The sequence below is a fragment of the Neolamprologus brichardi genome, chromosome 16 (genome assembly GCF_056152115.1).
Source record: "Neolamprologus brichardi isolate AB-2024 chromosome 16, ASM5615211v1, whole genome shotgun sequence".
Classification (NCBI taxonomy): Eukaryota; Metazoa; Chordata; class Actinopteri; order Cichliformes; family Cichlidae; genus Neolamprologus; species Neolamprologus brichardi.
The window spans coordinates 34,206,949-34,222,320 of record NC_142119.1 but is presented as its reverse complement, the minus strand read 5'-3'; the positions used below and the strand labels follow the sequence as shown (position 1 = coordinate 34,222,320).

Sequence of the window (15,372 nt, the reverse complement as noted above, 5' to 3'; positions counted from 1 at the left end):
CTAGCAAAGTTGACCCAGACAACAAAGTAAAGCTAGTTTTCAGCTACGAGCCGACACAGAACCCACCGTATTAGCCAGAGGTCCCTTTACTACGGTTCAGAGCCACGGACCTTCAGTAACAGTAATAAATCACAGCAATAGTACATTCATGTAGTTGTAAACAGCATGATAATATATTAAGTAATCCAAAGTATTCAGAATACGTTACTCTCATTGAGTAACGTAACGGAATACGTTACAGAATACATTTTGGGGCATGTATTCTGTAATCTGTAATGGAAAACATTTTAAAAGTAACCTTCCCAACACTGAACATCTGTAATACAGTCATGTGAAGTTTTCATAGATTCTGTGCAGTCCTGTGAAAAACTATGTTCTTTCTGAAGAACCACACGTAGCAGCCATAACTTTAGGTAATAGTTTTTTGTATGATCTTATCAGCCTCTCACATTATTGTGGAGGGACTTTTGAATTGCTTTTAGATTTGGCACATGGGATCATTGGCCTCTTTCATGACCCAGTTTGGGCCAGGCTGTAGCTGTCAGGCAGATTACCTCACATCTGTCCAATGAGGTTTTTGTGATGCTATGCTTTGTTTGGTTTTTACCAAATATTATGCTGTGCATTATGGTCAAACTTTGGTCTCATCTTTCCAAAGGGCATTGTTCCAGAAGTGGTTTGTTCAGATGTAACTTTGCAAGCCTAAGCGGTGCTGCCATGCTCTTTTTTAGAGAGAAGAGGCTTCCTCCTGGCAACTCTTCCAAACAAGCCATACTTGTTGGTCTTTTGGTCTTATTATGCTGTCATGACCTTTTAACATACAAACTGAGGCCTGTAGAGTCTGAGATGTATCTGTTGGGGTTTTTTTCCAGTTTCTCTGAGCATTGCACGGTCTGAACATGGGGTGAATTTGCTTCTACTCCTGGGAAAATTGTGGGTTGACACACACTTGTATGCCTGAATGCCAAACCAGCAAACTAATAAAACCTCTGCTTTTATTAGAGGTGTGGACAATTTCTACTTCCATAGGAATTAAGTGGGTAAGTAAATGTAAATCATCAGCAACAGCCTTTTTTTTCACAGGACTGCATAGAGTCCTGTAAAAACGTTCTTTTTCACATGATTATAATTTTTTCTTGTACCTTCAAATAATAAAATATAGAATATTTGCCAAAGTCATTTTTTTTTGTTTATTTTTAATAGACCTATAAGATAAATTCAGTATAAATGGGTGGTTGTGATGTTAAATGCATCTGAAACAACAGTATTTGTTGAACTTATAAAAGTTAGTGGATGCCACTCTGTTTCTGTGAGTATAGGTTGTGCGGGGTGGGTCGGAGGGGGCCACTAATTGGCTACACCCCTGCTATGAGCCCAGACTGTTGTCTCGCAATTGCCTATTTTGTTCAACAGCACCTATAAATGGATTAAATTTGTAATAATACAAGAGAGATGCAAATCCTCATGCTAGAGAGGCTAATTAAAACCTCAAATCAATATGAATTTTATTTTTTACTAAGTAACAGTTATACCACCAGAGATTTTGTTTTTTAATACTTCAGTTAGAATAAGCATAATTAGTGTCTTTTCATCTGCCACCTGCTAGCTACACCACCTGGTTCTCAAACTGTGAGCCGGACCCGCCTGGTGGGCACAGAGCCACTGCCAGACGAAAAATATAGAGTGAAACTAAGCTGGATGAACGCTATTAATGTAGAGAAAGTAAACAAACAAGTTTGCAGATGGAGTTATGTGGATCGTCATTTCACTAAATGCTTTTTTCTATTAAGGATGGATAAAATGGTTTGGGTGTGGTGGGGTTGAACTTTTTGTGTCCTGGAGGCAACAAAAGTTGCAGGTTTTTAACAAATTTCTAAGTGAAATAGAAATTGTTTGGGATCACCCTTCTTTCTTCTTCATAATAATCAAAAAGTACAAATGTACTTTGTAGTTTGGGTGGAAATTAGCTGAGATTTTGCAGCTTTGTAATGTACAAACACTTCAAACACACACAAACAGCAGCTATAAAAAGAAGCTGCAGTTGTGCCGCTGGGTGGTATTGGTCCGGCCTGGATTTGGATGCTTCACAGTGATGAAAATATGCATCCTTGTTAAAGATATTGACCACAATCATGCTCCAATCTGCCCACTGAAACTGCTGACAAAAGTGCCTCATGAGAGAATGAGTTGACTGTCAAGGATGAAATAGTGCTGCTATTTCCTATGTATTGAAATTGTAATTTATATAATTACTTTTATAAAGTCCTTACATATTTATGTATAGTCACTAGTGTGTTATTACAGTTTATTTACATCAGCGGTCTCCAACCTTTTTTGCGCCACGGACCGGTTTATGCCCGACAATATTTTCATGGACCGGCCTTTAAGGTGTCGCGGATAAATACAACAAAATAAAACTAGTACCGGTACCGAAAAAAAGAAAATTTATTCATAACACACATGAAAAGACCCAGGAAAACCGAGTAAACGATAAAAACGATAACAAAATAACGCTGAAAACAGATAAAAACCCTGAAAACTATACATTTCACACCTGAACCTCAACTCTCGCGGCCCGGTACCAAACAACTCACGGACCGGTACCGGTCCGAGGCCCGGTACCGGTCCGAGGCCCGGGGGTTGGGGACCGCTGATTTACATTATATATATATATATATATATATACTAAACCCACAGTGTCTATACTTTACATTCACTAAGTGTCCACTTTGTATTGGCTTGGATAAGAATTGCAGGTATATCTATATATAAATACTTGCTTACACTTGATTTACTTTTTATGACAGTAAATATTCTTAAAAACACAACTTCCTAAAAGTCCAACCTTAGTTTGAGTGAGTAATGTGACGTAAAGCATACATATTTCTCATTGCAACCAGAACAACGAAGTGCCACCTGTCCTTACTTTGATCTCTCTGCTCTTTGGTAAGAATTCCTGCAGTGTGTATGTTTTGCAGTTGTCTTGCTGCAGTTTCGAGGTTTGGAAGAGGCACAGATCAGCATCAGATTTATACGGATGGTGTTATTTGATATTTCTCATCTTCTGTAGTCCACATTTGCTGTTGACTTTGCTTTTTGTTTTATTGAGCAAAGGACACTACAGAGTGCCCCCGCTGCTGTAGAGGTCCTCTCGCCACCGTGTGACCAGTCAGCGTGGGTGTGTTCTCTTCTTTTACTCATGATATAGAATTTGAGGTTAGGTTAAAGGTTGTTATTCGGTTTGCAAATGTTTTCAGGCTACATACATATCTGTCTTTGTTCCTCTGGTCCCAACAGCAGCACACCAAATTTGAGACCACAGTTGGCCAGAAAGCTGATCTGGTGGTCAGCCGTTTCCTCGAAGTGACATAGTGTTTCTCTGATTGTTAACCATCCCCTCAGCTGCTGGCTGCCAACCAGCGGATTGTGGTTTTTTGGAAAGAGCATTGACCAAAACAGCAGCATGAGCTCATTGCTGTAATAAGCCTAACTAGAAGTGAGTTACACATATGTATTCAATTGTTGGCCCTTCGATGAGATAAGACTTTATTGTTGTCTTTTGTCGAGGATTGTATCCTTGCACAGTGGTTTTGATTAAAGAAAAACAAATGCACATTGTTTAAACTTGATAAATTCTTAAAAATGGATGCTGATAATGTTTAAATTAGAGACACAGCGGACAGGAAGTAAGGCAGGCAAATCACGTCTGACGGTGCTTTGACTCACGTTGAGGTCATACATGTGACAGATGGAAAATCACTTTGTAAGGTTTACTCACATTTTTAATTAAAGGCAAAAGGATTGACATCCAGGGACTGCACTGGCCGCTCGCTTATAGGCTCACATATAGGAAGCTTTTCTTCCGTAGTTCAGATCTTTGTGAGCTTTGGTACATCGTCCTGTTGCATCCACAGGATACAGCGTTGTACAGAGTTGTTCACGTCTCCCTTTTATCCGTTACTAATCTCTTTGATTCACAGTGACAAAGTTTAGCATTTCATCACATTCACCAAGAAAGCATAAAAAAATTAAGAATTTGAAAATGTTAGAACCTTCCACCTACCGTCAGGCCCCATTATTCTTCTTATCTGTCATATATACACTTACATATTACATATGGCAAGAATTTTAAATATTGAGGTCGGCATATGTGTAATTAATCCCACTGAGCAATAACCCGGGCCTCAGACTTGCTCTAAACACTGGGTTTCAGACAGTTTTGTTTTTTTATGTTTGGCTCTGTGTGATGTCAGAGAGAGTGGATATCCTCTTCTCTGACTTGGTCTTTAAATAATAGCCAATCAGAAGAAAGCTGGCTTAAAGGTAGGGAGAAGAAAACTTAAGCAATAAATGAACTGAGTAGTAAAATATATTTTTAAAAAAAGATTATTTTGATCTCAGAATCAAAGCTTCTAGTGGACTACTAGCTGGGCCTGGTTTTCCATTCTTTTTGTGAGTGAAGCTCCCAAATTAATATGTTTTTTATTTTGGTTAGATAAAGAAGGAGCTCAGCTCTGAATGCTGATTGGACCATTGTCTGCCTTTTTCCAGATTATTGTCTGTGATAGTCGTCTTTATTGTCTGCCATCATCTGCGCTTGTTTGATCTTACTCTTCTCTTTCATGCAGTCCCTTCTTTCCTCTCATCTCTCAATAGCTTTTTACTTATTATGTCTTTGTTTTCCTGTTTTCCTCTCATTCAGCCTGCGCTTCTTGTGTTAAAGCAGAGCTGACAAACACGCTGACACATGTCCCTCTTCCACTGTTTTTCCTTTTCTTTTTTCCGTAGCTTCCTAAGCCTGCGTTTTCCTAGATAACAATCTTCAGGATCTTTTCTTCTGTGCCTCTCCTCATTTGCTGTTTTCCTCCAGGCTCTGTGTCCGCTAAGATGGTGCGATAAGAGACACCTGTTGAACTGCTTCAGCGCTCAACTGTTTGGGTGCGCGTGATCAGAGAGCATGGCCGGGTGTTTGGGTGAAGAATGAACTTTAAAGAGCCTGGAAGACAAAGCAGAGTGTGGAAGCTATCAGGCTGAATAGAGCAGAGAATCTGTTGGTCTTTTAGGTCTGCAGAGCTCTTTGTAAATGGAGTCTGCTGTGTTGTGGCTACTGGGAGAACCAGGATTCTGTTATCTAGGGATTACCTCAAATCAGTGAGGTGAAGATTTTGGATAGAAGATGCACTAAATGGGAACTATCAGGATCATCTTTCTGAAGAATGCATGTGTGGTTTCAGGAGTTTCTGTGTTGCAGTGGAGATCAGCACAGGCTCCCTCAGCCAAAAACAAGAGGAATATTGTTGCTGTAGTGCATACTACATTAGGCTCTGTGGATACGCTTAAAGATATTTCACTACAACATAAATATAGTTTAAACTACCAAATGTATTAAACGTTTCAAGATGAAATTCTTCTATTAAAAGCAGTAAAAGGCACAAGAACCAAACTAGTGTGTATGAAGTTTTTACAAAGCTGAGCAAACATACAGAGAAGAAGTTTTCATCATCATTCCACACACATTTGTGAACACCATCAGTGGCTTTATACTTGTTTTGAAAAGTCACTGGAAAGCATGATAAAAAGCACCCATTATACCCACTGTGGCATAAATATGGAGCCAGTCTCTCTGGAAGCTGCTCGCAGTGTTTATTCAAAATGTGACAAACGGTTGTGTAATGAGTGAAAGAGTGAAAGTCTGGCTCAAGAGCTTGTTTATTTGCGTGCCTCCAAACACAGGCACTGCATGAACTTTGCATGAACAACTATTTCAGTTTTGCTAGCCCCACCCTACAATGTCTGTCCACACACACAGCTACACACACACACTTTGTTATGCTCTAGTCACACTAAGGAAAACGGTGGTTGCGGACCACAGCACGACCCAAGTTATAATGACGGTGTGCAATCAGCTTCTGATCTGGATGCCTTTTGAACGATTGGTTTGAAGCCGAGGGCCAGGTCTGCGATCACTCGCAGGCAGCTGTTGTCTTCAGAGTGGCCTTGGTTTGTCAAGATAACATTTCATTTCATTTATTTATTTCACACTTGGTACAAAAAAAAATCAAACAAACCAACCACACTTTCTATCAAAAACACTACAACCATGTGTGAAAAGGAGCAGGAAGAAGAAAATATTCTTATTAAACCCCGCCCCCTATCTACAATCCAATGTATATTACAAGTGGGCACCAAAAATCAGGGAACAAACCAACATTAATATTTATCTCTGGTCCTAACCCAAACCAACAACAAATTTACAATCAGAATATACCACTCCACATAGTAACAAGGAGAAAAATTAAAATTAAAATAAATAAAACAAAAATTATAATGGATCCTTTTTCAATGAACTCCAATTTCATTCACATTCTTCATATTGAGTTATCGTTTTAAGCATGTAACACTTTTTAAAACAATGTAAATTTATACAATTCTTTAAATTATAATGAAGTGAGTTCCACAGTCGTATACCCCTAACCGTTGGACTCATTAATCTTTGTGTAGTCCTAGCTAACTGATGCTTAAAATAAAATTTCCTTCTACTATCTTCTCCCCCTGAACACAATAAAAATACTCTTTGTAACTTAAAGGGCAAAATATTATTTTTAGCCTTAAACATAATTAATAGTTTCACTAAATCTCCTAATTTTAATAATTTCAATTTTATAAATAATTTATTTGTATGTTCTCCATATTTAACGTTATGAATCATTCGTATAACTTTCTTCTGTAATAAGTTTAGAGGTTTTGTAGTATTCTCACAACCTAACATCAAAATGTCAGAATAAAAAACATAAAAAAGGAACGACAAGTTCATGAACTGTGTCTAAGGTCCACTTCACTGTGACATCATATTATTTATTATTTTGCAAGCAAAACATTTGACCATTATGTAACCATAATTCAGGGATGGATAAGAGATCGTGACCATATTTCACATTTGGTTAAACTGAGTGACACTGATCTTTGGTCCTCACCCATAAATTGCTTTCAAGGTATTCACTACATATACTGTGAGTGAACAGGCATGGATATAAGCCTGCCTGGTTGTCAGAGGTATAAAACCTGCAAGGTGATAATTTAAGTTTGATTATCTGTGTTTCCTGATCAAATGGATTACCTTATCGGGGTCAGAGCATCTTGTCAAATAGAGGCTATCTTGTTTATTATCTACAGGTTTACTTGGCTGGATTAGCATGGCATTTAGTGTGGGGCAATAAACCGATACATATTAACACCAACCAATTTGCATTACAGCCTTTGTGCTCTCTCTCAGGGCTCGTCTTTGTCTGCTTCAGTGCACTTTTAACACCAAGTGTGTGCAATACTAATTAGCCCATGATAACAAATACAGCTACAGATATGGATCTCTTTAGCGAAGCTGCAATTTGATGATATGTGAGTCAGAGACAATAAAAAAACACTTTTGGATTCAAATGTTTTGGGACTGAAAAGCAAATTGTGTGACTTTGAGTTGTCCTGATAGCATTCAGACACACTAAAGTACCAAATTTGACGGCACACATATACTCATCAATGACTTCCTCCTCAGGTTGTCAGCGTCCCATTGGTCTGTCCAGAGGAAAGGCGAAGGTTTGTTACTATAGTGGCTGGTACTACTGCCAAAGCTGCCATCAGGACAACTCTTTCCTCATCCCAGCACGCCTGCTGCACAACTGGGACACCAGCAAGCACAAGGTATGAAAGCATACACACAGAAATATGAAAGAAAAAACACATTTTTAATGCAGAATCATTAGAGGAGGGTCTTTGGGGCTTAAAAAGCCTTGTCATGTTTTAGCTTATAGTTTACTGTAAGACTACTGTTAAAGATCTGCAAGTTTCCAGTAAGTACTGGAGAAAAATTGATCCTATCACATCTGTACGCTAAATATTAAGCTACTGCCAGAAAGCGTGGTCTTAGATTTGTGTTCAATATGGGATTATTTTTCAACTAGCCAACCATACTTCTTTTACATTATTAGCAATTAATAGAAAAAGCAGAAAATGGCTACTGCAGCTCTGGGCGGGGGGTAAATAAAATTAGCCACCCAGGTTTTATCTTGTTCTATCTTGTCAAGCATTAAAGTCTGAGCTCAGGATTATCCCTCATATGTCAGTGGTCTTTGATGCAGTCATTTTAATGTAAACTTTTCCAGGTGTCCAAACAGGCCAAGGAGTTCCTGGAGTTTGTGTATGAAGAACCACTGCTGGACATCCAGCAGCTTAACCCCTGTCTGTACGAACACTGTGAGCCTCTGAGCACAGTCCTGCGTCTCCGTCAGCAGCTCCAGTCACTGCGGGCCTACCTGTTCAGCTGCCGAGCAACCGTTGCTGAGGACCTCAGACGAAGGTATGAACACTGTGGGACTGAGGTGCATTTCTGTAGCCCAGCAGTTATTTACTTTATGTGAGCAGTAATGAGGAGGTACGCAAATATTTTACAAATTGAAATGTCTCGTGCTGATTGACCTGAAGAATTTTGCAAGAAAATTAAATTCATGTAATGTCTCTTAAATGCAAGTACAAGCCGACCCAGCCTTAACTCTTCACCCCTTGAAAGCCGACTAAGAGAAAGCCTTGAAGCCTTTTTCTGAACATTTTTAAGGCCAGCTTATAGAAAAAAATGACTGGCTGTGAATCAGAAGTTAGTGAGGGTGGTCTCTCCCCGGAAAGAGAAACTACTCTAATGTAATATATCCTGAGTTGTCAAAACTCATCATTATGAGAACTGGGGAGGTGGTCAAATGTCATGTTTATGGAGGAAAGAGCTAAGTTGTTTGAACTAACCGAGAAGCTTATCAAGTTATATAGCTAAATGTAAAGGAAAGAGGAAAAAATGAGACAAAACACGAAAGAAAAGCTACAACTGACAGATTTTTTAGGTACAAAGATGTTGTTGGTACAAAGCAGAGCGATAAATTTTGCTAAACTGATCCTTTAAGGAAGCTCTGCTCAGAGATTATTTAAAAATAAACGTTCCACATCAGAAACCTTAATAATGCTTTATGACTGACTGTTATTTTCTCCGTGCACGTGCTCATATGTGTGTCTGAGTCCATATGTATATATTATCATAACTTTTATCTGCATGCATTCCTTTGTGTGTGTATAGACTGTTTATACATTAAAGACATGTGTCGATGTGTGTGATGGTCGGGGGGGCGACTGTTTATGTGAGTGGGATCACACACTGAAAGCCTTGTCTGTGCAGTGATGGATGCTCCTTGACCCGGTCTGGTTCACTAACAGAGCATTCCTAATGGAGAAGCAGCACATAGATTTGTCATATTTTAATGTTGGCAACAAGTAAGATGAAAGTCTATAAAAATATTTACATGTGGAGATGAAATGCATGATTCATCAGTTGGTTAGTGAGCAGAAAAATACTGAAATATGCATTCTGATCATTGATTAAGCTACAAATAGTTTTGCATTTAAAATCAAGAGGAAATTGTAATATCACTTATTTAATAGGGCAATTTAAAGTCTGCGTTTTCTTATAGTTTCCTAGCTGATTATTTACAGCAGAAACTAGATTTGATGGATGCTACAGTCACCATAATGCAATGTAAGCCTAACATTCATATAAATCTGTTTCTAACATTTTAAAATAGGAAATCGGGATCACAAACTCAACTTCCAAAAAAAAAAGAAAAAGCATTTCAGTCATGCCGTAGTAGTCAAGCCGAGCAGCATCGTGGCGCTCTGTGTTTACTTCTGTCCCATTAGCTTGTGCCGGCCAGTGCCCCGTCACTTCCAAACACTGCAGGATTGATGAGGGCCATGGCGCTAAAACCTTTCCGTAGTCATTAGTTTATTTCAGGGGATCTGAAGAGATATGCCTGTTGCATGCAGCTAGACGGCTATGGAAACACAATCACACAAGGAACCACACGGGGCCCTGAAAGCTGTGTTTGTGGCCCTGTGCAGTGGTTCTCAGACACTATGAGAGGTTTGCACAGGAATCTTTGGCCCACTTAATTTCCTCTTTATAGCGTTGAGTTGCCGGTTCATTTGTTTATGCACATTCCTCTTAAGAGCCCAACACGGCATTTAAGTCGTATCAATTCGTATTTTTTTATTTTTTTTTATTTCTGAGATTCTGTTGAAGATTTGCATCTGTGCTTTGGATTATTGTCTTGTTGTAGGACCCAGTTTGGCCAAGCTTTAACTGTCAGATAGATGGCCTCACATTTGACTCTAGACCAGCGGTCTCCAACCTTTTTTGCGCCACGGACCGGTTTATGCCCGACAATATTTTCACGGACCGGCCTTTAAGGTGTCGCGGATAAATACAACAAAATAAAAGTAGTACCGGTACCGAAAAAAGAAGATTTATTCATAACACACGTGAAAAGACCCAGGAAAACTGAGTAAACAATAAAAACGATAACAAAATAACGCTGAAAACCGATAAAAACCCTGAAAACTATACATTTCACCCCTCAACTCTCACGGCCCGGTACCAAACGACTCGAGGCCCGGTACCGGTCCGAGGCCCGGGGGTTGGGGACCGCTGCTCTAGACTACGTTGGTATACAGAGGTATTCATGGTGGACTCCATGACTGCAAGGTGCCCAGGTCCTGTGGCTTCAAAACAAGCCCAAATCATCACCCCTTCACCACAGTACTTGACAGTTGGTATGAGTTGTTTGTGCTCGTATGCTGTGTTTGATTTTCACTAAATGTGGCGCTGCGCATTATGAGCAAACATCTCCACTTTGCTTTCATCTCTTCAGATGTAAGTTTGCGATCCAAAGCTTTGCTTTCAGAGAGCAGCTCTCTTCTGGCAACCCTTCCAAACAGTCTTTTTTTTAATTGTCCCTCCCTTCTTGCTCTGCCAGAAGTTTCTTCCTATTAAAAGGGTTTTTTTCCTTACCACTGTCACCATGTACTTGCTCATGGGGGGAATCTGATTGTTGGGTTTTGCTGTATTGTTATAGGGTCTGTGGTTTACTAACATAAAGTGACCTCAGACTGCTGTTATGATTTGGCACAGTACATTAATAAAACTGAATAGAATTAATTTTATTAATTCTGAGATGTAGCTTGCTTTTGCATTTTCTCTGAGCATTGCCTGATCTTACCCTGGGGTGAATTTGTTAGGACGTCCACTCCTGAGAAGATTGTGGGATTGAACACACTTGAATGCTCCAGACCGGCAAAAACTACTTTTATAGAGATCATCACACTTTCTGATGATCAGTTAACGAAATGCATTTGATTAGCACCACTTGGCTGCTACGTATTCTTTTGATAATAATACATTTTATTTATAGGCCCCTTTCAGATTTTCAAGGTCACCTTACAGTAACACGTAAACAATACCATAAGAAAAATGTATATATAGCAAACATGGTAGATAAAATTTCATAAAAACAGTCATAAAAGTATAAAGTATGCAAGCAGTAAGGGTGTGCTTACGTTTTCCACAGGACTGCACGTGGACAGGACAGTGTGTTCTTTTTCCAATGTCTGTACATGATTAGGAAAACTAATGGTATTGCTTGCTCTTAAAATATGCTAATCATTAAAATAAACTCAAAATGGCAGAACACGTATAGATTTTTAACAGATTTGATGCTCCAGTCACTATTTCATGATTCCTTGTGCTGCCACTTATCAGTGAAGAGTGATGTAAAGTTAAATAAGTTGTGGTGAAGAAGAAGAAGAAACTCACAGGGGTAAAATGCAGACCACAGGTGAAAGCTTATGCTTATCTTTGGTTACACAGATAATTTTGTATCAAGTAACATAGAATCTCTGTATCCTAATGCCTGGCATTATCGTATCAACATATCGATAGCACGCTTGTCTGAGAAGTGCTTTAATTCCCGTCTGTACATACAACATTGTGATGTCCTTCCTGACTTCAGTGGGGATGTCATGGAGTTACGTGCAGGTTGCTGTTCTTGTTAGTAAGTCAGGAGGCTGTGTGATGGACAAAAATGTAAAGCTCCACGTAAGCAATGTTGGGGAGTAACGGAATACATGTACCGCCGTTACGTATTTAAAATACAAAATATGAGTAACTGTATTCCGTTACAGTTACCGTTTAAAAAGGTGGTATTTAGAATACAGTTACTTTGTTGAAATAAATGGATTACACGGCGGTACTTCCCTGTTTCATATTGTGGCGGGTCAGGACTGTTTGGGTTTTGTTTGACAGCTACGTTCTGCCAGGTGGCAGCGTTACGGTTGCCATGGTTACAGGGTGACGCTCTCTCTCTGCGTGTTTCCTGGGTGAGAGAGGCCATTTTGTTGTTGTTGTGCTAAGCTAATAGGCAGAATGCTACAGGTATAGCTCTAAAGAATGTAGCATCATGGGCAGTGTAGTCCGTGCTGCAGGGAGAATGGACTGCCATACCCGTTATGTGTCTGTGAGCGAGGGAGGGAGAAAAAGGAAAAGTACGAGCTGTCATCGAGCAAAAACGGGAGCTGGAAGCATGTAAATATAATAATAACCACTGCAGCCAAGAAGAGAGCCTGACGAGCCCAGTTGTAAGTAAACTATTAAGACTCGACTGTACACTGTGTTCGTGTTTTCCTCTGAAACAATAAGTTCTGTTGGAGCAGCCTTTCAACGCCTCTCTCTGTCTCTGCTAGCAAAGTTGACCCAGACAACAAAGTAAAGCTAGTTTTCAGCTACGAGCCGACACAGAACCCACCGTATTAGCCAGAGGTCCCTTTACTACGGTTCGGAGCCGCGGACCTTCAGTAACAGTAATAAATCACAGCAATAGTACATTCATGTAGTTGTAAACAGCATGATAATATATTAAGTAATCCAAAGTATTCAGAATACGTTACTCTCATTGAGTAACGTAACGGAATACGTTACAGAATACATTTTGGGGCATGTAATCTGTAATCTGTAATGGAATACATTTGAAAAGTAACCTTCCCAACACTGCACGTAAGTTGTATCAGCACTTCCCTGACACTTTGTCAACATGACAAGACATCCAGAGGTTTAAAAGATAAGCTTGTTTTTGCCTCGAGATGCTGCTTTGTTTGCTCCATGTTGTAATTTGTTGGTTTGTCCAGTACTTACACATAGGAACATACTCGTTTGCACAACTTCTTCCTACATCTGTACACAGACCTGCTCAGGTCAGACCCACCTTCAGTACACAATAATAATCACTGTGGGATAACAGAATTTAATAAAAGGTGTGTCAGTCGGAGTGGAAATAGCCCAGAGGATATCGAAATAAAATATAGAATTAGATCCTATCAGGTCTTGCACAAATACTGTCAGTTGTTGGCATGTGTGTACATATGTGTACATGAATTTGTGTGTGCTCTTGCTAATCTAAAACATATTAGTTGTCAAGTCTTTTTATCAAGATCGGCACACACTTTGAGGGTGTGTTCATCTGCACATGGACGACACAATCAGTGTGTGTGTGTGTGTGTGTGTGTGTGTGTGAGAGAGAGAGAGAGAGAGAGAGAGAGGGTTTCTATGAATGCTGATGTGGTAACCATTGGTAACGTTCCAAACAGAGCAGTTTATCAGTGGTACCTATCACCATGAGGCGTCTACTTCACCCATGCACACAACCTTATGTTTTAATGACACTCAGCACAGCTTCAGACATGATTTAAGGTGGTGCCATCCTTCTTAGAGGTCTGAGAGGAGGCCTCATAGCACACTCGTGTGTTTTTCCTGATTCGTGAGGACATTTGTTGGCATAATCCCTCTGTAGCCCCTCACAGTAACCTTGAACATTGCAGCTAAATGTCTTAGGTTGTGTTTAGTGAGAACATAATTCTAATCTTAAGGATTTCACATTTCCTCATCCAGCAACTTTAAACTAAAACAAACCAAAATAAATTGTTGGACCAAACACACACACCTCGCCACACCTCTGCTGTCTGTTTCGTCAAACACTACTGAAGGAAATGAGAAAGCTTTTGCCTCTAGATTAATATTATTACTTTGTTTAGCAATCACTGGACTGAATGGCTGGTGGTTAAACATTAAATGTGCTCATAATGGGCCCACAGATCTTGATCATTCTGTTCTTATTTATACACTTAGATGACTGAGTGTATTGCAGTAAAACTCCCTCGCATGGTTTTATTAGAAGCCAGTTTAACATTTAACTTGCATTCAGTTTGTGTGCAGTAATGCTAGTAATTGTTGCCATGACATAAACAATAGTTGGTTAATGTCATGGCAGTGGCTTTTTCATGATGCTGCAGGATTCTAAGTGTCTCCAGTGCAAAGCATACTGTGTGTTTTATTCATGCATCTTATAATTCATCAAAATGCTACATGACTAATATTAAATACTTTGAAGGGTCAGTGGTATAATGGCCGGTACCCCGTCTCAGTTTTGTATATTGTAGCATGTAAATATCATAAATCTCTCATGCACGGTGTAAACAACATCAGGCTCTACCTTGCTGTGGGATGATCTTTGTGAGATTCATCACAAAGAAAACATTTTTTAAATCCAGATTTTCTCTTTTTTTCGTGGTCAATTCAATTCAATTTTATTTATATAGCGCCAAATCACAACAAAAGTTGCCTCAAGGCGCTTCATAGATACAGAGAAAAACCCAACAATCATATGACCCCCTATGAGCAAGCACTTTGGCGACAGTGGGAAGGAAAAACTCCCTTTTAACAGGAAGAAACCTCCGGCAGAACCAGGCTCAGGGAGGGGCGGCTATCTGCTGCGACCGGTTGGGGTGAGAGAAGGAAGACAGGATAAATGCTGTGGAAGAGAGACAGAGGTTAATAACAGATATGATTCAATGCAGAGAGGTCTGTTAATACATAGTGAGTGAGAAAGGTGACTGGAAAGGAAAAACTCAATGCATCATGGGAATCCCCGGCAGCCTACGTCTATTGCAGCATAACTAAGGGAGGATTCAGGGTCACCTGGTCCAGCCCTAACTATATGCTTTAGCAAAAAGGAAAGTTTGAAGCCTAATCTTAAAAGTAGAGATAGTGTCTGTCTCCTGAATCCAAACTGGAAGCTGGTTCCACAGAAGAGGGGCCTGAAAACTGAAGGCTCTGCCTCCCATTCTACTTTTAAATACTCTAGGAACAACAAGTAGGCCTGCAGAGCGCAACATTGGTCTCTGGTCAAAAAAGAAGAGTTGGAGTATCAGCATCACTCACTGTTTAAACCTGATAAACTGTTTGTATAGAAAGTGACGGACAAATAGTTTTTTGTTGTTGTTCTTTCAACAGGATTTTCCCCCGGGAATACCTCCTACAGCACATCCACCTGTACTCCCTGGCTGACCTGCAGCAGGTACATGCACACATCCAGAGCTACATGCACACAGAGTAGGATGCATATACCATCAAGCATTAAGGGTCTGGGTGAAACACGCTTTGATACTTTAATCATT

At 39.7% G+C, this 15,372-nt stretch overlaps 1 protein-coding gene across 1 annotated transcript in view; it reads left to right on the top strand.

The window, feature by feature from the left end:
- plekhm3 (pleckstrin homology domain containing M3) overlaps positions 1-15,372 on the top strand; it is a 56,162-nt gene that overhangs the window by 22,878 nt on the left and 17,912 nt on the right. The window contains exons 4-6 of the mRNA XM_087829720.1: positions 7,550-7,695; positions 8,157-8,350; positions 15,209-15,272. Of these exons, the coding sequence (XP_087685846.1) occupies positions 7,550-7,695; positions 8,157-8,350; positions 15,209-15,272 (404 nt within the window). The remainder of the gene's footprint in view (positions 1-7,549; positions 7,696-8,156; positions 8,351-15,208; positions 15,273-15,372) is intronic.